Source organism: Centropristis striata, chromosome 17 (assembly GCF_030273125.1).
Source record: "Centropristis striata isolate RG_2023a ecotype Rhode Island chromosome 17, C.striata_1.0, whole genome shotgun sequence".
Taxonomy (NCBI): Eukaryota; Metazoa; Chordata; class Actinopteri; order Perciformes; family Serranidae; genus Centropristis; species Centropristis striata.
In genome coordinates, this window is record NC_081533.1 from 19,029,434 (window position 1) to 19,051,526 (window position 22,093).

Sequence of the window (22,093 nt, forward strand, 5' to 3'; positions counted from 1 at the left end):
AGCTCAGTAGAAAGCCTTGATAAGGCTGAATATGAAACAGAGCCCATCCTCACAGGGTTTTATTCAACTCTCTTGCAACAAAGTAGAGATAGACAGTAATGAACACCAGCTCTCACCCTGCATCATTTTCCCATTGTTTTTTTTTTTTTAAAGGTGTCTAGATTTACACCACCCCTTCTAATGCTTCTTAAGTTTGTGTTGATGCCTTTGTCACAGAAAAAGATCAGTTTTATCATCGTGCTAAAGTGGGACTGTGACAACGCGAGTGGAGTCTGTCAACTTTCAGATGTTGAGATATTGGTGCGCATCAAAGGCAGAGCAGAGAGTTGAAGAAAGGATAAAAATTATCATTTTATTATGAGCCAACAATAGTCAGACTGTTTCCATAGAATCACTCAGAGGGGCTGAGAATTGAACAGTGCTCTTGTTTTTCGGGGAAAAGCTGCGTCCCGGGGGTCATATGGAGATAAGCCAGATTTTGCAAACATCTATCTGCATATTGAAATATGGGAAAGGCAGAGAAAACTGAGGGAAGGAAGGGGGGGGTTTGTTTCCCGTCATAGAAGAGTGGATATCTTTTTAAAAAGAGCGCTTGATTCTCGAAACAACACCAATACAACAGTTACAATCATGCACCAAAACATTGCATGCAGGGAGGAAAAAAACACATTTTAAGGTAAAGATTCGACACAGTTCAAACTGCGATGTGCTCAGGCCTCATTATATCCATGTACCTTATTATACCTCTGTAGCCTCCACTGGCAGAAGCTGCGAGCGCACTGAGCCAAGGCAATCCTAGTTAATTCCCTCCCCTTCATGAGAAGAGTCATCCCTCGCTTGTTTCAGCTCAGCGTTGCTTGAGCCTGCAGGGACGAGCCAAGAAAACCATCCTTCTTGCTCTTTTTGCTGCAGAGAACTTTACTCCCGACTGCTTTTCTCCTCCATTGATCTGACCTTCTATGTATTCCGACGTGTCTCTCACAGCCAATCAAATGAGGTTAATTAGAAGGTGCTTATAGTGGCTGGTGAAACCTCTCCTGGCCTTGTTGGCTCCTCGGCAGGCAAACAAATAGCCGCTTTGTTTTTTGGGATGAAGAAGACCTTTGTTTATGTCAAATTCCTTATTTTTCCTGAGGCGAAAGTACTTGAGAAGAAAAATGATTTGGACTAGTGCACATGTAGAGATCAAACTGTGAGGGAGGAAAGCAACCTTGACTTGGCTCGTCATGAGCACTGGTATATCAGAAGGCTTTTAGCATTGGCATCTGAAGAATTTGGCAGAATTTTTGGCTCACTTTAAGCGGCGATGCTTGCAATATGTCATGGCGGATGGCGGATTTGATGTCATGATATTAAGTTACAGTCACAGAGTTCAGTAGGGAGCATAGCAAGGGGCCCTCGTGGCTTGCGTGCTCGCCAGGTTTGTGTCATCAGGTTCTGATTTTCAGTTGTGGGTGTCACCCGTCATCACGTGCGTCCAACCAGAATAACACTGAAATCCACAGTGAGCCGCTTACAACAGTAGGCTTCAAAGTCTAAGCGACTGCAAATGTCTCACCACCACTGAGATTCTGGCAGGAAATCTAGTCATAAAATGCTGAAAGATGAAAAGTATACAAAGTGACAATTCCAGATAGCAGCCAAGTCCCAACTGGCATTTAAACAACACACAACAAGGCTGAGAATGAAGTGGAAGATATGTATGATAACAATCTTTTCCAAGGGCTAAATTAGTCTGCTTCATCACTACTTCAAGGCACAAAACAAGTCTATCAGTGGCAGTCTTATTTATAACATTACCGATTTAGCGGTGAGCAAAATAACTCATTCTGTCAGGTTGTTTAAGGCTCGGTTGCTACAGCAAAATCCTACCGTTTCTAGTGTGTAACGTCATTAAGAGTCATTATGTGGTGAACCTGGATCTTGCTCAAGAAAGAAAACTCCCCATGTGTTGACTCTGAGCAACCTTCTAGGAAAACAAGGGAGATCCAAGAACACAATAAACAGCTTGTCTGCATTCATCATATGTTGACTCAACAATATGTTATGACTTCTTGCAGGAAATTAGTTTGTTGAGCTGTACTGAACGCCATTCTTTCTTAAATTGAAAAATACATCAGTAAACCCCCTGAATTTAAGTTTCTCTTTTTCAGCAAAAACATGACATAGCAGCTTGTTTCTTCTGAGGCAGAACATAACATTTGAAAACAAAATGACAAAAATTGGCCAACTCAAAAAACAACAACTTTAATGTACTCATCTTATCCCCTAAAACTGATATGATAGTTCAACCACCCAACCCTAACGCAGCATTCAAATGTTGATTTAGAATTTGAAAGTCAAAATTTGAATTATTCAGTACAGCCCTAAGGTGATGCTCAAATTACATCAGCATATAAAACAATTGGAACATGCAGGAATCTTCAGATATGTCAAATGGAATAACAAATTATGATGAAATTATATATATATATATATATATATATATATATATATATATATAAAAAAGTATAAACTATTAACTATCTATAGTTTATAGTTTGTTTTTTTCACTGAAATTTTCAGAACATACATAGAAAAGCAAGTCAGTTTGTATCCGACTACTAGGACTAAATATAAATGGGCTAAATAATAATAATAATCATAATAATAATAGCAGTTGCAGAAGAAGTAGTAGTAGTAAGAAAAAATAATTATAAAAGTGAAAATAAAAAGATGAAAATATAGGGGAAAAAATGATTTAAGAGATTAAATGTAGGTAAAAAATTATTTATTAAAAAATAAGAAAAATACAGTTAACTTTAAGAAATAATAATAATATATAATAATATAATAATATTACAAGTTTTGGTAACGCTTTATAATAAGGTCCTTAATAACCATTAAATAACAAGTAATAAGGCATTGTTCTCACTCTGGTAGTTGCAAAAAGCATAGTTAACTTATAGTTAACTTATAATAGATGAGCAAAAAAGTATATTTTAATATCAATAAGCAAACAAAATAAGATTAATAAAGGCATGGCAAAGACATAATGGTTGGGTTATGGGTGTTTGTAATGCCATTATTAACACTTATATAAGCTTATAAACGCACAATAATGTTAATAAGCATCTTGTAAGGACTTACAAGGGCCTTATTACTTGTTAATTAATGGTTATTACAAGGACCTTAATATAAGTTTTTGATCAATGAGTTAAACTATGATTTTCTGAGAGCATGGATTAAAACTTTCTTTTTGCTGACACGTCGATGTTGATGATGTTAGGGGGTCCGGTTTGATCCAGAGATCCCCCAGACCCTTCGGCTGGAGTTCGCCAAGGCCAACACCAAGATGGCCAAGAACAAGCTGGTGGGGACCCCCAACCCCCTGCCCTCCCAGCAGAGCCCGGGGCCACAGTTCATCAGCAGAGACCCATGTGAGTACTCCGAGTATTGGTCGTCTTTACTTTCTGTCTGTGTTGCTGCTTCCTTTGGCCATTAGTTGCTCTTGACGTTTGAGGTGACTGGACAGCTGTTTCCCTTTTGGATTATATGTCATCTGCAGAGGAGTTATGCTTCAAATCGACTTGGCTGCAAATCACTGAAAAGTAGATTTTTCTTTTAACCCATAAGAACCCATGGTGACGCCCGTGTAACAAACACTTTAAATCTTCTATAATCTCATTTCATATAGCTCATTTCAAAAAGCTTATTTTTTTGCCAGTTTAAACCCATTTAACATTTCTAATCCGTTAATGTCCTGTATCACATTTAACATGTTCTGACCACATTTCCTGAACAAATTAAAGTCACAATTTTGACATATGTTATGGAGATGAAAACAAAAAGGCTAATGGTTATTTGTTTTTATTTCTTGTTGATTTATTGTTATTTTGTTACTTAAAAACAAATCTGAAAAATATTTCTTATTGTTAAACAGCACTATTAATGTTACAAATTTGATATATGTTGCAGAGATGCAAAGAAAAAGGCAATTTTCTGTTTCTATAAGCTGAAAATGTGTCTATTTTTATTTTAAAATAATAAATATCATAAACATAATTACCATAAATGCCCAATATAAAGTATATGTCAGATCACAGATCTTTGACATTTAGGGGTAATATTTTTTTTTAAAAACATCATAAATTTGTTCTATGTGGTCCACTTGGTCTGTGGTATATCCCCAATAATTTAACTTTAAGGATAAATAGGTCTGTGTTCTTATGGGTTAAGAGTGTTGTGTTTCTTTCTCACTGAAACGTGGTGGAAGCAGGCTAATGCATTTCTCTGAGTAATCTTTAACCAGAATTGGATCCTTCCCCAACTCTTCATGCAAAATGTTCCTTTGAAATCAGATTCTGTGCCATAATTGCTTAACTTAATTAGAGTCCTCCTCCTGAACGGCACATGCCTCCTGCTAGATTAATGATTCATAAACACTTCATGATCACTGTGTGAGTATTACGTGCGTAGAAATTTGCTAATGCAGCTCTTTTACCCTTGTGCCATTGAGTTAAATATTTTTCTAAGAGGTTAAGGGTTCTGTAAGGATCAGCCGTTGATAGTTGAACATAGGCCAGCTGTGGTTGCACATTCTTCCTAAATGACCGAACCGCTCTTATCTGGGATCTTTTTTCTTTTTTTTTTCGCCAGAGAAAGGGTGTGTACTTGAGGGCTTCGGTGGAAAATGGAAGGAAGCGATTAATGAAACCATGACGTAATCAACTGTCATTTCCTGATAAGAGACGTTTAAATCAGCCAGTTTTCTGATCATGCTGTGATTAACAGAGAGCAGGAGACACAGAGAGCAGGCCAAACGCTCATTATGACTGTACGGCTATCTGCTGCTTCTGATTCTGCATTTTAAATGGACACTTACTCTGTACCACTCTGCACTGTCACCTGTTTCTCCACTCATGCACTATACTTTTTTTTTTCACAGTCACTCCATACTCAACTGAGTTAGTTAGTCATGAAATCTGGCATGGTTTCCTCTCATTTTTCCTGAATTAAGTCAGCTTTTCTGACTTTAAGGGAGTATAATTGACTTGTTTGGTAATCCCTGCCTCCTTAGCGATCGTTGCTACGCCTCTTAAGCTTTCCATTCTCACACGGGACATATGCAGTTTGCTATAATAATAGAGACGGAGTCACCACTCAAAATACTTTAAAATTTGTACAATGTGTTCGTTTTTTAATGAGTGGGTTGAAAGTCGTCCCCAGCTGACGTAGGATAGCCTCCAGTTGACTCATTTAACCCCTTTATCAGGCAAAGAACTATAATTGGTAACTTCAGGTAATATTTCGAGAAAAAAGTTGCAAATTTACTAGTTTAAAGTGGCAAATCGACAAGAAAAAAAGTCGCAGATTTAAGAGATTTAAAGTGGCAAATCTGTGCGAAAAAAGTCGCAGATTTAGGAGAAGAAAGTGGGGGGAAAAAAGAATGTGTAAAAAAAAAAAAAAAAAAATACGAAATAATATTTTGAGAAAAAAGTTTACGAGATTAAAGTGGCAAATCTACGAGAAAAAAATGCACAGATTTATGAGATTTAAAGAGGTGAATCTGGGAGAAAAAAGTTGCTTTTTTCCCACTTTTTTCTCATAAATCTGAGACTTTTTTCGCACAGATTTGCCCCTTTAAATCTCTTAAATCTGCAACTTTTTTTCTCGTAGATTTGCCACTTTAATCTAGTAAATTTGCAACTTTTTTCTCAAAATATTACCTGAAGTTACCAAATGTAGTTCTTTGCCTGATAAAGTATTAAACAAATAAAATAAAATGAATGATACAAGTTTTAGTTGGTCTTGTTGGTCACTATAACCCCACCCCAAGCTCCTGACATAATTGGTTTGTGGTTCAAGACCAGCAAAAGAGTTGGTGCCACTCTGGAACCAGTTCAAGGTTCAAGAATAGGCACCGGCTCTGAACCGGCCTTGGAACTGCCTTGGTGGAAAAGGGGTAACAGTGCTCGTATCTTAACTATGATGAGAATGTGGCTCTTCAGAAACCTTTAGGTGAGCAAATAGAGACGACATCCACAGTTTAATGTGCTCCATACTCTTTTTGCTTTGTGTATTTGGTTTTGGAAGTGTTAAAAAAAACCCACCATCCTCCAATACTGGATAATGATCTGCCGAGTATTATCGCTCTCTCCACAGCCCGATGCACACTGCTTTGACATGTTGAGAAATCCAAGGCTTGACAGGCCTGCCATGCCTAGTTACGGTTGCTAGGCAATGATTGGACGTAGCTGTTTGAGGGTTTAGCGAACGGTCAGTTGGTTTAGAGACATAAAACGAGAGGAAGCTACTTCAGATAACTCACCTGTCAGGCACCTCCACGACCACCTCCACTGCCGCCACCTCCACCCTGTCTCTCTCTCTCTCTCTCCACCCGCCCGTCCACTGGCCACTCCTCACTCCACTCCTCCTCTTCTTCTTTCCACAGATGAGCTCACAGTGCCTGCTCTATATCCCAGCAGCCCAGATGTGTGGGCGTCATACCCGCTGTACCCGGCGGAGCTGTCGCCGGCCCTCCCACCCGCTTTCACCTACCCCTCCTCGCTCCACGCTCAGGTAACCTGCAGACCCATCCCCCCCTCCCCCACCAGCACCACCAGCACCACCACCCCTCACCTCCTCCTGAGCACAACGCACAAGCAGCTGCTGACATCACTCTCTGCCACGTCCCATCTCAGAGCACACACCACCTTCATTCTGTCATTGCACATTTACTGATCGACTGAATAGCTCTTATCTCTGTTCCTACTGGCTAAACATGTATTGTTTTTAAATCAAGGGGGTAGTTTGGGTATGGGAAAATTCTCCTGTTTTTTCTTACAGTCAGCCAAACTCATATCGGCTTCTTTAATGTCCAATAACAATCACAATCTAACTTAAAACTGCCTTTTCTGATATACTAATAGTCACATTCATCTGCTGTTAATGTGCTCCATAAAAGCAGGAAGTGGATCGGAAATTTGATGTATCGAGTTTGTTTATTGACAGTGAAACAATTGACTTTATAAATATTTAATCCGCAGGGTGTAGTCCATTTTTGCAGACGCGTAATGCTGCTTTACCCTCCTCTTGAGATGATCCGATCCCATTAACTTCCAGGAATCGAACTAAACTAAACTAATCCTCACCAAGAAAAGCATCTATGACTTTAAAGTGCTCTAAGTAGGAAAAATAGTCCCTGTGAGAAAAGAGCCAGTTATTCAAAGTGCCGCATGTTTATACAGCCAAAGTTGAATGAGCAGTCACTAGCTTTCTCACTCACGCCATGTCACTTTATTTATCCCAATTAGCGGCATCATCCCTACAACTTGAAAGCCTCCGTGGTCGGACAGGTTCGTGTCATCATTTGACCATCACCTACTTCATTAATTAAATCCCTCTTTTTCAACCAACCATGCTCCAGTTTATTGAGGCCGTCTAATCTGCACAGCCCCACTGTGAGTTCACTTAAGAGTTCAGTATTGATCTCTTGAAACTCTTCTCATGGAGTCTGTTTGGTGCTGGCAGACCCTGATAAGGTCTCAGTATTAGACGTGCTGTTTCTGAATTGTTGTTTGTTGACTGGTTTTGAAGCTTGCAATGATTTCCCAGTACAATTGTTACAGTATGTGGGTTTATTCATGTCTTTTTTATCTCTGCTAGAGAGTCTATAGAGTATATTACCATATATGATGCAGATACTAAGGTTATTTCAGTATAAAGGCCCCTAGCAAAGACACTAAAGCTGAAGCTCGGATGATGTCAGAATTTGAAATGAGTGCAAGATGAATCTGCCGAGCTGGCATTTTGCTGGCCACATGCGTAGAATATGTGAGCACACACTGACACACACACACAAAGAGAATCTGGCTTTATGGTTTTCAGGAGGGGGTGGTGGGTAATGTTAGCATCTCACAACCTTTTCTGACCTTGAGTAGATGATGTGAGGCATAGAAATATGTATTTTAACACACACACACACACACACACACACACACACACTAGTGACTAGTGATCAAACCTAATTTATATTAACACAAGCAGCTCCCTGGTTAATAATCTGCTGTCATCTCTTCGAGTGAGAGCGCAGTAATCTTATTGGATTGCTATCAATCAATCAAACTTTATTTTTAAAGCACCTTTTCATACACGTTAGGGCAGATCAAAGAGCTTCACAGATGACTGACAAGAAAGTATAGGCTGTAAAAACAACCTATAAAAACACAGAAACATTTTTAAAAACTTGAGACCAGTGTACCCAAGACAATATAAATGATGAAAATGTAATATAAAAGAGTGAGTAGAATAACTGTTGTTATAGCTTTTAAAATAGAGTGAAATAAAAACTAGATTAAGAAACTAGAATAAAAATGATGACAATAAAATGGGTTTAAAAACTATAAGAATAATAAAATAAAAAATAAAAAGCAAGTCTTAAAAATAAATAAAAAGACAAAAACAAAGACAAAGGAAATCAATGGGAGGGATACAAATATATAACCTTTAAAATAAGGTATTAAATAAAATAGAGTCAAATTTAACAACATAAATACAATAAATAAGGTGAATAAAATGTCTATCAAACCTATAGTTTGAATTTAAAAACTAAATACGTAATACGAAAATCCCTTCTGTTTTAACTGCCTTGCTGTAACTCTATATTGTACTCTGATAAATTGAATATTGCATTAAAGTTTAAATGAATACAAATTGTATTTAATCATATACTTGAATGTATGTATGTGTGATTATGTGTGTTTAGATTCGCTGGCTCCCTCCTGCAGATGGAACTCCTCAGGGATGGAAGTCCAGGCAGTTCTGCTGAAGTATGTGTGAGTAACGGCACACACACACACACACACACACACAGCCCCCTACAATCAAATCAAATCAAATCAAACTTTATTTATATAGCGCTTTTCATACATAAAAATGCAACACAAAGTGCTTTACAAAAAAAAAGAATAAAAACAAACAATAAAAATGACAAAACCCACCCCTCCCTCCCCCACATACACATCTGTAAGTATACATACACAAACATGCACACACACGCATTTAGTCATGCACGCACACAAACACACACTCGGACTCACACACAGCACATATTGATACAATGACCAAGAAGTGTACATTGCGCCGTGCCATGAAAAAAAACTTGAGTAAATGTTATGACACATGGTTTAAACAGGCGCAGAGATATTCCTAAACATATGTCGGGAATATCACAGGGTGTTACTCCGTGCACGTGGCCCGTGTGTCCAATGAGCAACCTCTCCTTGCCCTCAAACATCGCATGAAAAAAAACCTTCATCCAGCTTACTTACCAGCCGAATTTACCGAATAATTAGTCACGTTTCTGCTCGTTGACTTCAAATGCAGACATGAGACACAAAACAAATTAGCCTTTTAGAAGTAAGTGTGGGAGTGTGAAGCCCAGTGGGTCAATAAAACCACAGCCAGTCCTCGCACATCATGAAAGATGCGATTTAAAGGGGGAACTCCATTATTTTCCCCACTCAGGTCACAGGGTACCGAGGGTCGACTTTCCCCATTGATGTGATGCTTGATCTCAGGCATCAAAGGCGGCGAGTCAAACAGAATATACAACGAGCTCCGACGCCGACGTTTTAATAAAACAGACGGGGTAGAGCTCAGCAAATATGACTAAAATGCTAATACGGCCGCTTTGATAGGTGATGTTATTCTAACAAGTGGGGAAAATCACTCAGGCACTGTGCTTTAGTACAGGAGTAGGATACTTGAACTTTACTTCCGTATTTCTATTTTATGCTACTTTTTACTTGAACTCCAGGCAAGGCAAGGCAAGTTTATTTGTATAGCACAATTCAACACAAGGTAATTCAAAGTGCTTTACATACACATTAAAACAGCAAGACACAATTGAAAACAGTAAAAACAGTCAGTTAAAACAGGGAAATAGAAATAAAAATACAAATAAGGTCAAATAAGATACAGCAGGATAAGAAAATAGATAAAATAATAAAAAGCACAAGTCAAACATTGCATAGTTAATAAGTAAGGGCAGTAGAGTAGAGCAGATAAGTGTTAACTCCACTGAAATCTAAGAAATTCTTTTTACTTCACTGCATTTATTTGACAGCTCCAGTTAGCTTCAGGTGACATGAGGTTCATCTTCACTCTCCTTTTAACTCTGTTCTACTCTTAACTCTTTTTTTTTTTGCATTATTACAGAAAATAATAGCAAGATAATCTTTTTAATCTTTTACTTTTAAATAGTAAATACATTTGGTTTATTACTGCCGTATTTCACATTATAAAACAAAACCTAAACCAAATTCTCTTAAGCACATGTTAACCACAGACCTCATTTCAGGCCAAAACCCATTTTAAAAAACCATATTTACTTCCGGGAACCGGAAAAGAAGTTTTCAGACTCATTCCTGCAGTTGGTGATTGTTTTTACCATTTGGTGCTGGACAGGCAATGTGCAGCAGGTCTATTTGAATGTTTTTTGCTGCAAACATCTACTTACCATGTCTGGAAATAACATTGATGAACGTGGGGGGATGAACAGTAATTTTGCAGGCTGCAAAACCAACAAAGTTGCTGAAATGCTCTGCAGAGCTGAGGCGTATTTGTTCTCTGTGTGTTCTTCACTACAGGCAACCCCTTTATCATTATGTTATCCATCATTCATTAGGTGCAGTTTTAACAGAGAATATGAAACATTCTCCCACCACTTCTAATTATCTGATTATGATTCTCTGAGATTTCAAAACCACCTTCAAGAGTCTCCGTGCTGATGGAGGATCAGAGGGAACTTATTGGTTCCACAGAAAGGATGCCTGATATTTATTACACTTGTATGTGAGGGAAAGTGAATCATTGTGCACACGCTCTAACATCGCCATAAAAAGAATGCACTGAATATTGTCCTATAATATTGTTGCTACTGTACAGCGGATATTATGACCTGTTTGTCATTTTGTCAAACCCTGGCAGGGTGAAATATATTTTTTAATTTAAAAACGTTTTTTGGCATTTCCGCATTATGACAAAAGTACACAGTGGAGAATTATAAAGACAGAAAGAGACGAAGGATGTGATGCTCCAAAAGGTCGTAAATGTGGAATATGCACCATGAACTGCTGAGGTACCTGGGTACTGCCGGAAGGGCCGTTTTTATGAATCTTTATTAAAAAATGATTAGCACGGGGCTTTATTTGAAATAAATTGCAGATGAATTAATTTTAGTGGAGCTGCAGACATTACACAGTGGGGATCGACCAAAATGGTTTTCTCAGGGCCAATACTGATTATTAGTAACCGAGGAGAGCAAGAACTACACTGCAAAAAAGCCAACTTTTTTGGCCTAAAACAGTGATTTAATTTGGTAAAACTAAGGGCAATAATGTAAGTTTGCACAACAAAGGAAGCCAGTTGTCTGCTCAAAAACAAGTTTGTGAGTTGTTGTTACTTATATCTTTAAGTTGGGGTTCACAACAAGGGACAATAGTTCTGCTAACTCTTATTTCTTTGTTGTGAAATTCGGTCGTTAGGGAAAGCTAGCAGCTAACTAATGCTAGCGGCTAACTGAAGCTAGCGGCTAACTGATGCTAGCGGCTAACTGATGCTAGCGGCGCTGCTTGTTAAAGCTACAAGAGTAGCCATTAGCGTATCAATGCTAACTCAAAATTGTGGTCACAACATTAGCTGACATTTCATAGCGGCGCTACAATCGTGCCAGAGAGTTGAGCAAACTCAAAAACAAAACTTAAAATATTCAGTTTAATTGTCCAACTTAAAAGTTTGTTGCCTTGAAATTTTTAGTTCACCCAACTTTTCTTTTTTTGCAGTGTAATATGTGCAGCCAGTATAGATGATATAAGAGCTAAACATGGCACAAACTTTACCACAAAACTTGAAATGCCTTTATAGCATTTGTTTAAAGAAATGTTGCAATAAAGAACTTTTAGTGCACTTTTAGACTTTTAGAGGGAGTGAGAGTATGTGGTGGGGTTGAGAGAGAGAAAGAGAAGCCGTGTTGTAATATGACGTCCCAACAATAAGTATCAGGTCCAGACATTGACTGGAGATGCCTTGTCACACATATAGGGTAGAGCATGCAGGAGCACCATAGTCATGTCAATGGTTTCTAATTTGGTTTTTTGCCATTCCTTAATTTTGTTTGATGATTTCTGTGATTTTTTTACATCTTCATGCAAGCAACCCTTCTTCTTCATTCTTAGATATTTGTTTTCGCGCCAGTTCCATGATACAAACCTTATAGCTCGCTGTGAATTCTCCGGATTGTGACTGCTCAATTCACACACAGGCTCAAACAGTCACTACATCCAAGTTGTGCTCAGGAGTTGGCGGAGTAATGTCCGGTCCAAGTGATTCAGACATTTGCGTTCTCACATACAGCTCCTCAGGCTAATGTCCATAGAGATAAGTCCAGGGCTGCAGTGCAGGTGTGAAAGTGTGGAGAAGGAGAGGAGAGGGACTGGAGGGAGATGAAGGAGCGTGTGAGTATGGACTGAAGTGAAGACATGATACAAAAACCTTCTTTGAGATTGTGATGTTAATCGCAACTTTGGTAACATCTCCTGCCTTGTTGAAACACGCTTTGACTTCAGCCTTCAGTTATGTTGATCGGCTATTACTCATGACGTGTAATCAGATAGTGTGTGGATGGGAGAGTGAAGACATAGAGTTTTAAAGAAGTGCTTTTTTTTTTTTTTTTATATTGCATTTTCCAACATAGACAAAAACAACAAACAACACACTGTGGCCACAGAAAACAAATATCCAATTACAATACAATGAAAATGCTCTGTCCCATTATGATTGACAGTGATGTAGCAAATACACACCTGGAAAGAAGTGAAGAGTCGTTAAAAAAATTAAAAAAAAATTCAAAAATCTCAATTTCCATTTTGAGAAAAAAATGCTAAATTTTTTTGATAATTTAAAACAATAATTATAAGTAAATCAATGTCCTGCCTTATAACCCCAAAACATCAGTTAGCCTGTTTCCCTCATTGCCATCTATCATCCCTTTTAATACACTAGTTGTGAGTCGTTTACCAGCGTATTTAAAGACCCAGATCTTTAAAAAGTCATCCATCTCACATTTAAATCTGTGTTGTTAGATATTCCATTGGTATTAGGTCAAATATCACTTTGTGCCAACCCCCTATGGGTGCATTATCAATCAAGAAGTGCTTTTTTAAAATCAACTAAATGTATCATCATAAAATTGTCAATAATCAGCCTGTGTGGTAATCTTAGTGCACACATCAGTGTGATTGTAATAAGTGCTGGACTGTAACCATGTATGAGCTAACAGCACATGTGCCTCGCTCTCTGATTTAGACAAACTGAACGCTGTTGTGCTTGTAGAAAAACAAAACCACAAAGCACAACAAATCCCCCTGCTAGCCTGTGTATCTGTGTTGGCTGACTGTGTCTGGCTGTGTGTGTGCGCGCATGTGTGTGTGTGTGTGTGTGTTTGCACTCGGCGCCAGTCCCACTGTCACCACTAACCTCCCTCAACCGTCTCGGGACAGGAAGAAACATGTTCTCCCGACCCCTTAGGGAGCGCGTGGGGAGTGGGTGGTAGCATGGAGGCTAACATTCATCAAGCTGTTGATTGGTGCTAGTCCCGCACTGTCCTCTGGTAACCCTGCATCATAGCTGACTTATCTATTTCCAAAGGCTGAAACATGCTGCATGAGGAAAAATCTGTTTGAGTAATTTGATGTTTTGGGGATTCGGCCTCTGTCAGGGGGGTAAAGGAGGAAGGGAGTGGAGGAGGGAGGGGCTTTGAGGAAATAATTACTCGTCTATCAAACCAGGAGGAAGTCATTTGGCCGGTCAGGCTGCCCCAGTGGATATTAGCCCCTCAATGAAACAACAACATCCCCACATCCGGCTCTCTGTGGAGGGTGAAGTGAAGCTTAGACATCCAGTCAGAATTTTGTGATAATTACAAGCCGCTGCAGCAGATATACACATATGCAACACACTCAAATTATGTAGTGAGCAGCGTACATGCCCAAACATAAGGCCTCTCACAGGCAAACACATAAACAGAAAAGTTCAGCACAAAAAAGAGATTATTGTTCTCACTTTTCAAGCTGTTTCTGGTTTAGTTATCCAGGTTTTAATATATCTATAATTTCTGACTCCGCTGACTTCCCAGTACAGCTGAGGTGAAAGAATTTTTGTTGGTCATAGTCATAACATCGAACCTTTCACATGGATAAGTCAGCAGCTTCACGTTACTCTGGAAAACCACACCACTCACCGTGAACAGTTATCTCTCAAACTGCTTTTAAAAAAAGAAATAGTCCATTGGAAAATAATCCACGTTGACGTCAGAACCATCCAGAATAATGTGGACACTGTTTCTGGAAAGAGATGTTGCTTTATTTTAATGTTGTGGGAGCAACAAAGTTATTCCAATTATCTTGATTATATTGTTTTGGAGGCAGTTATCTTGTTAGATGTATGGATGTATAAAAAGATGGACCACTTTCCAAAACAGAGACAGTTGCATAATATGTGTAGTTCACTGAAGTATGCTCAAACTCAATCTTACTGAAGAAGGTAAAAAAAAAAAAAAAAAGGTTGCAGTTTGAAGTAGAGTGAGACCTCCTCTTATGTGGAGTTGGCTATTAGTGAACTTGTAGGACAATGTTTTAAATGAAGGATATTTTAGTGTTTGCACTGTCAAGTTGATATACTAACAAATTCTTCACAGTTTCACTGTGGGGGTAAAAAAAAAAAGTAATTTTGGTTGGTTTAGGGTGACAGACCTGGAAGTTTTAATTACACAGTTTGGCTACTGTAGTCGCATTTCCATCAATGAATTTGGATGCACATTTTAAAGATTTGTATGATAAAAGCTTGATGGAAACACCACAAATGATAAAACTTTTGAAAATTGGCATATACATTTTTACGCTCGATTTAGTTTTTTTTTTTGTCTTTTTACGAAAAAAAAGTTAATGCACTTAGTAGGAGATGGAAATGCTGTTTCCGAATGAGTTCTGACATAGCAAACCTTTAACTCACATGACTGATCAGCTGTTTCCACTATGATATGAAAGAACAATTATAACTTGCCCAATTAAATCTAATTCCTGAAGATATATTTTCTCTCATGGTAGGCCAAAGTTGTCCCATTAGCAACAAGTTTATTATTATTTTTTCTCTCTTGCTCAATCTCTTCTTCTTCTACTGTTTACTGACAGATTAGCCTACAGCAACACATTACACTGCCCTCTTCTGACCAAAGTATGTTCATGCAGCTTTGTTTATTTGCTCTAAACCAGTTGATGGAAACGTCCCTAATTCGCATTTTCTTTAATGCAACATTTCAAAATTTCACTTCAGAATTCAATTTGATTGTAATGGAAACACTGCTTATGACTAATTGGCTTCAATGCTCACTGCTGTTCCTGGAGGCTTGGTCGAAACACAAAAGGCCTCCAGAGCCAGAAGAATGGAAGAACAACATAGCACTGTGTGTGACTCTTTGTAAGAGGACCTGCTCCCTGTGTATTTCTGAAAGGCTCATGAAAACACAATGATTGTTCTTCAGGTGATTGTACACTAATGAAAGCATAATCTCACACACTGTTCCTTTAAGAGATTGGTCCACAGTAGATGGTTTTATTTCCAGTTTGCGTCAGCATGACCATTTAATGTAAATTACTTTGCACAAGAGTGTGACATGTAATCTAGTTTAATTGCACTGTGAAACATATCTCCTAAGTATTTGTTTAGTCAAATGTAATGGTACTCATGGTTCACTGTATCTTTATGGAAACCATAATTAAAAAAGAAATGCTGGTCATTTCCTTCACTCAGCTGTCAGTGTTGCGTTAGCCTTGCTGCTCAGTCTGTCCCTGACATTTTGCAGCTTTGCAAACAAACAGCTTGTGTTTTTTGGCCCTTCTTGTCTGTTCAATGGTCACGTTAAAAACACAGTTACTTGATGTCTTGATGTGGGCTGTGATGAGAGTGTTACTTATTTGTGCAATGCAATCTGCTAAGCACAGCTCTTGTGAAACACTTTGAAAACAATTTTAGCTGCAAGACAACAAGAATAAACTTGAACCGAGGGTACAGAGAGAAGCCGTCTGCGTTGCACCACTATTGTACAATCTGTCTGCTATTGATCTGTCATGTGCATTGAAAAAAGAGTTTGTGAATTGTTACTCATGCTGAAGGCGTCTGGTGACAACAAACCTTGACAAAGAGCTCCACAGTCCTGAGAGGCTTGTGGTCGGTCAGTAGTTGTCTCGGCATCTGACAAACGGCTATGTGGCTCGCCTTAGGGAGTCTAATCGTGGGAGACTTGCACGTGTGAACAGCTGAAAGTGAGGAAGTGTCCAGGGGTCTTTAGTCATCACTTGTAATGAATTGTCCTAATCACCTGGCATCCGGCCCGCCAGAGTAAACGCCATTTTGAAATGTTTATTTACAGCAGCGTCACTTCATGCGAGTTGGAACGTGTAGCTTCGCACTGCTGACTCTTTAAAAACATGTTACATTGTACGTTTTTGTTATTGTAATACCTCTGGGGGCTCAGGCTGGTCACTCATCTGAATGTTTGTGAAGCAGAATTATATTTGACATTCATGCCTCGGCACAGAGCTAGATCCAAAGACAACCTAATAGTGGACATTAATGCCTAGTGAACTGGAGGGAAAGGTAATCCGGATTTTCCATCTGACAAGACATGGTGGGGGACTGTAGTGTGTGTGTGTGTGTGTGTGTGTGTGTCATGCATGCTTGTTTATGTGAGCCTGGGAGAGACAAATATGTGTGTGTGTAGTCTGGCTTCATGCCCTGAGGAGCTTTTTGGCCAATAGCCCGACAAAACCAATGGTTCCTGTGCAACGTTGGACTAACTCCCACTGGAGAACTGAGGGCCAGCTGGGGCCCCTTCTAATAAGGAAGTGGGACTTTATTCTTCACCCCCTACTGACACACACAACACACACATATACAGTGTAGCTACAGTGTGGCCTCGTCCCTGCACCGGCTCTCAGGAGCTAGATACATGTCAGCAGCTGCATTCATCACCACCCAGCTCCAGCAGCTATTGCTGGTATGTGAGAAACACAGCCAGGGCCTAAAGGCTTTTCTCCGGATTAAAGGGGCTTCAGACGGGAGATCTTTTTCATGGCCATACTGCACAGGTAGACATCTTAAAGAACCATAAAAGTGTTTGAGAAATTGGCTGATAATATAAATCTGAGCCCGACCGATGTGGGCTGTGTTTTGATAACAGGGAGATTCTCTTATTACAAAAAAGTGATTTTTTAATTTTTCTTTCTTTGCACTGAAATAACTATATAATGCTATTCAGATAGGCTGGTTTCTTAAAGGGACAGTACCCCCAAAATATCAAAAACATACTTTTTTTTCAATTACCTGTGGTGCTATTAATCAATCTTGATTGTTCTGGTGCAAGTTTCAGAATGACTCAAAGTCCCCCAAAAACATGTAAAACATTTAATGTCTCTTAAGAAATCATGACCTGTTTACTCAAGATAATCCACAGAAGTTGTTGTTGGCAGGAACTGTTTCCTTTATACATGAAACTTCTTACACTGTCTGTGGATTATCTTGAGTAATGTGGAGTAATGTCGGTCATGTTTTCAGGAAAGAGTCATTGTTCTTGTGTTTTCATACATGGGTTTTTTTGGGGCATTTTAAACACCACAAGCCGAGTTACATCTTCTGCCATTATATTTGATGACAAACACTCAGCAACTCGCAGCAAAACGTACAAAGTTTGTATTGATATCTGCGTATCAGACAACATATATGCCGATATTCTGTGATAGACCAATATTGGCCAATAAAATTGACATCGGTCGCTCCAATTTCAACCATGCAAGTTTATCAAATGGCCTCCAGTTTTGATGGTAATTAACAGAGGTCGACTGTGGTGGATAACACAGTTCAGGAGTGTGCAAATGGATTCTTAGATCGTATAGAGATGAATGGTAACCAGTGATGCCAGAATGGGAGCAAAAATACATTCAGCTTTCTAAAACACAGCAGTGTTGTTTGCAGAACAGTTAAGTGTGCTATAAGTGGTTTTCAGTCAATGGGTTGAACTAGTTTGTGCTGCTTTAACAGGCGGCGGAGAGAGCTAGAGCAAAGCACTGTCAAATGTTGTTGTGTGAATTTGAACAAGTCTTCTCTCTCTTCATGTGCAGCATGAGATCAATGATCACTGATAACCCAGACAGGAACATTTGCTACATGAAGCCTAGCTGACAAAATTACTAAAAAAGGAAACAGTGCACACATTCATGAGACACCCAGTCACCTCCCACATTCTCCAACACTACTTGTTTACCTATCTCACGTTATGCGCCCGGGCCCAGTTATTGGATGTAACACATTAAGCCCGCAAATCACTAAACCTTTCCCTAATCCACACAGACATGTTCAATGATCAACCCAATCTTTAACCTTGGCGTCTCAGCCAGAACAAATAGGGTGGTCTGGAAGTATGCGTCGCATCAGCTTAGCCAAGCGGCTGTACAGCGCATCGATTCCCTCATCCTTGATTGAACGCGCAACAGGGCATTAGCTAGGCCAGCCGTGGCCCTCCAAAACTCACTGTTCTCTGAACAGGGAGCCGTTCCCAACACAGCTTTCTTCTTTGCCTGCAACAGTCCGCCTCTCTCTTGCTTTCTGTTAAGGTCATGTTTGGTTTTCTAATTGTTTATTGTTCCAAGGAGTCCCTCTTCCCCCCCGAACCAGAGTTACCACGGTCTCCAACACATGTCTATTTCTGGTGGTACATCTGGGGGTGGGTGAGGGGTCGCAGTGTTAACCTTTCTCTTCGGGCTGCTGGTGGGGCGGCTAGTGGGGCTGTGGTGCAAAAGGGATCAAGGGAGATATGGCTGTTAAGCAGAAGTTCAACATAAGTATTTAAGGCTGTTGTCAGCTGACATCCTGTTTGTCACAGCTGGACTTTGAGCTTGAAAGATTTTGCAAAACTGTCTGTTTTTTTTATGGCGTAGTCTGCTGATTTTACTTGTGGTAATCGGTTTACTGGTTAAAGCGTTTGCTACTCATCCTGAGAAAGTAGCTGTGTGTGTTCTGCTCTGGAGGAGCTCTGTTGAGTCTGACTGAATGACTTTGGAGACGGCACTTCATTAAGCTTGGTGTGTGTGCTTGAAGAGTACACTTTTAAAGGCTGCAATACAAACTGGGGATGTGAAGTGAAAACACTTTTACCAGACAGAGAGCATCTAATGAAAGCTGGAGTTGCATTATGGGAAGTGTAGGATCTGCTGTTTATGGAGCTTGACCCATGTGGATGACTAAAAAACATTAAATCACTGCCTCTGCTCCTCCAATCTTTGTTTCTCTCTCTTGGGTCCTCAAATTATAAGGAAGTGCAGTATTAAATTGGAGTATCCCTTTAAAGCTATACTTATCGCAGCTTGACCCCAAACAGTTTCAGGGCGTTTTTTTTGTGTGTGCTCCAGTTACATTTTACTCACCCTGGCCTTGTTTTTCACCGGAAACAGCACAATCATGGCTAGATGCAGGGGGGACTCAATCATCATCTTTTGTGCAATATAATACAGTTATAATGCCATAAATCATGAATAATGTATTTTACCAAAACTGGAATCCTAAACTTGCTATTTACATTTTTAAAACCTCTACTTACAGCCTCTCTTGTCTTCTCCACTCTGCTCTGTGTAAACAGTCTGAGTTCAGCTGAAGATTTAATTAATTTTTCTAACGAGTCCTTCATGGCTTCACAGTTGCACCGAGGAGTGCAGAATTTAATGGGTTTTTTTTTACAGGATCTGTTCATTAAATAAGATTAAATATAAGATTTATTCACTTTTCCTGGCATGAGCATTCATCACACATGATTTGTTTTTGGACTGTCAAAAATTTTCACAATAATTTCAGTTTTTACAGTTTCTCATAAATTGTGTTTTTATTTATGTGGGAAATTTCTTTAAAAAAATAGATGCCTTTCAAATTTGCCGATGGGTTGTCGTGCTCAGAGCTTTAAAGAATTCAAAAACAACACCACATAACAGATAAAAATCTTGAATATATAATGGTTAGTAGGGCTGGGCGATATGGCCCTAAAAGAATATCACAATATTTCAGGCTATTTTTGCGATAACAATATTCTTGACGATATTACGAAATACTTAAAAAGATATTGAAAATATTTTTTTTTTAAGTCTGTATAAATAAATAAAAATCTAAAATGTAGTGTGAAGTGCAAATCTCAACAATTGCCAAATACAAAAAAAATTACTCTTGACTCTTGAGTATGAGCAAATAATAAAAAATAACTATTTAGGGGTTTCGGGGGCATATTTTAATGACATTTTGTAAAGGAGAATAAAGGTTCTTCTGTGTTTTATTTAAGGCATCTTATTTTGACAGTCTTCTTGTAAGTTCTGTGGTGGATTCTGTTAACACACTGTGCTCTTATTTTGAAAGCTGTATGTGTTTAGCGACAGAGAGTAAGTAGCTTTTTGTGATTAAAACAACTTTAATTGTTAGCCTTACGCCGCTACATCAAGAAGTAGGAATGTTGCCAATATCATGATATGCATTTTTTTAACCATAAAAAAATATACCGATATTATCGTGAACGATACGATATGGCACACCCCTAATGGTTAGACACAATAAAAGAAATGTTGATTCAACAGCTGGTCACAGCCTCAGCAGAAAGCTTGTTCACTTGAGTAGTAATTTTCAAAATAATTTCAGTTTTTGCAGTTTCTCATAAATTGTGTTTTTTATTTATGTGGGAAATTTCTTTAAAAAAATAGATGCCTTTCAAATTTGCCGATGGGTTGTCGTGCTCAGAGCTTTATAGAATTCAAAAACAACACCACATAACAGATAAAAATCATGAATATATAATGGTTAGACACAATAAAAGAACTGTGTTGATTCAATAGCTGGTCACAGCCTCAGCAGAAAGCTCGTTCACTAGAGTAAAACTCTTCCTCGTTGGTGTCCTCAGGTTCCTGATGTGTGATGGTGGCCGTGGCCGGCTGTGACGGGCGTTGCTGATTGCCTCTCGTGTCCAATTAGAAAGCAGGAGGACTGACCCGACTCTGGCTCACGGAGCAGCGTACCGTCGGTGAGTTTATGGCTCTGACCATTGATCCCAACAGGCGAGGACAAAAGGTGTAAATCTCACTTCGCCTCTCCCTCCTGGCACACTGTCTGATCTGGAATTGTAGGAAGAGGCTGTGAAAGCCCAGTTTTTTTATTTTTTTGGGGGGAGATGTTATTGCACTGCCAAAGCCATATTGACAGCGTGTCAACTTTCATCTGTGTACGTTTCAGGTTTCACTCAAAAGAAAATGTTTAGGAAACACAGAACCACAGATTGCAGAATTAGATATTTGTGGGATAAAAGTGTGTGTGGTCTTGGCGAAAAATTGCCAAGAAAACAAGAAACATGTTTTGTTGCTGTGTGTGTGTAAGTATCCACCTTTTATGTGTGATTTTATGGCTGTGTGTTTGTGTCATGCAACAGTTCCACTCGATCCCCTGTGTTTTCATTAGTGTACAAGGTTCGTGTGCAGTGACCATGGCAACCCTCACCCCTTTTCCTTGCCTCTCTGTGTCTCAGGCAGCAGCAGCCTCGTGGGCCTCAGGACATACCAGACCCCAGCCTCCATCACACATCGAGCCCCCCCCTCGTCCCCCTCGCCCTCCCCAAAGTCCTTCCAACTCTTTTTTATACTGTTACATACTCGAGATTTACCGGCAGTGCTTTGGCTACACCTCCTCTGACACCTCCATGAAAGGTACCGGGCATGCATGACAAAGGCACACACCCTTTGTTTCCCAGTCGACTGCACCGCCTGTCTAACGCTGGCAAGTCGCTTGCTGTGCATTCTCTATATGCAAGTGTAAAGACGGCCCCATCGAAGGAGTGCAAACACGTTTTATGCAGCCACTTTTTGCAAAGGCCAGACAAAAGGAAGTGTGGCTAAAGCGCTGCCGGGTAACGTTATTATACGACTATAATTATTACTATTCTGTATATCATTCATATTAATGTTATTATGATTATTAA

General features: G+C 39.3%; 1 protein-coding gene across 4 annotated transcripts in view; it reads left to right on the top strand.

The window, feature by feature from the left end:
- LOC131989119 (RNA-binding protein with multiple splicing-like) overlaps positions 1-21,842 on the top strand; it is a 44,377-nt gene extending 22,535 nt beyond the window's left edge. The window contains exons 5-8 of one of the 4 annotated variants that reach the window (XR_009395934.1): positions 3,269-3,419; positions 8,747-8,810; positions 21,026-21,145; positions 21,644-21,842. Coding sequence is in view for 2 of the 4 variants with exons in the window: in XM_059354301.1 (XP_059210284.1) it covers positions 3,269-3,419; positions 6,434-6,561; positions 8,747-8,809 (342 nt within the window). In the remaining 2 variants the exon portion in view is untranslated. Of the gene's footprint in view, positions 1-3,268; positions 3,420-6,433; positions 6,562-8,746; positions 8,817-21,025; positions 21,147-21,643 lie in introns of those variants that run through there. The other 3 variants (XR_009395933.1, XM_059354301.1, XM_059354300.1) reach the window with 3 other exon arrangements.
- The last annotated feature ends 251 nt before the right edge of the window (positions 21,843-22,093 follow it).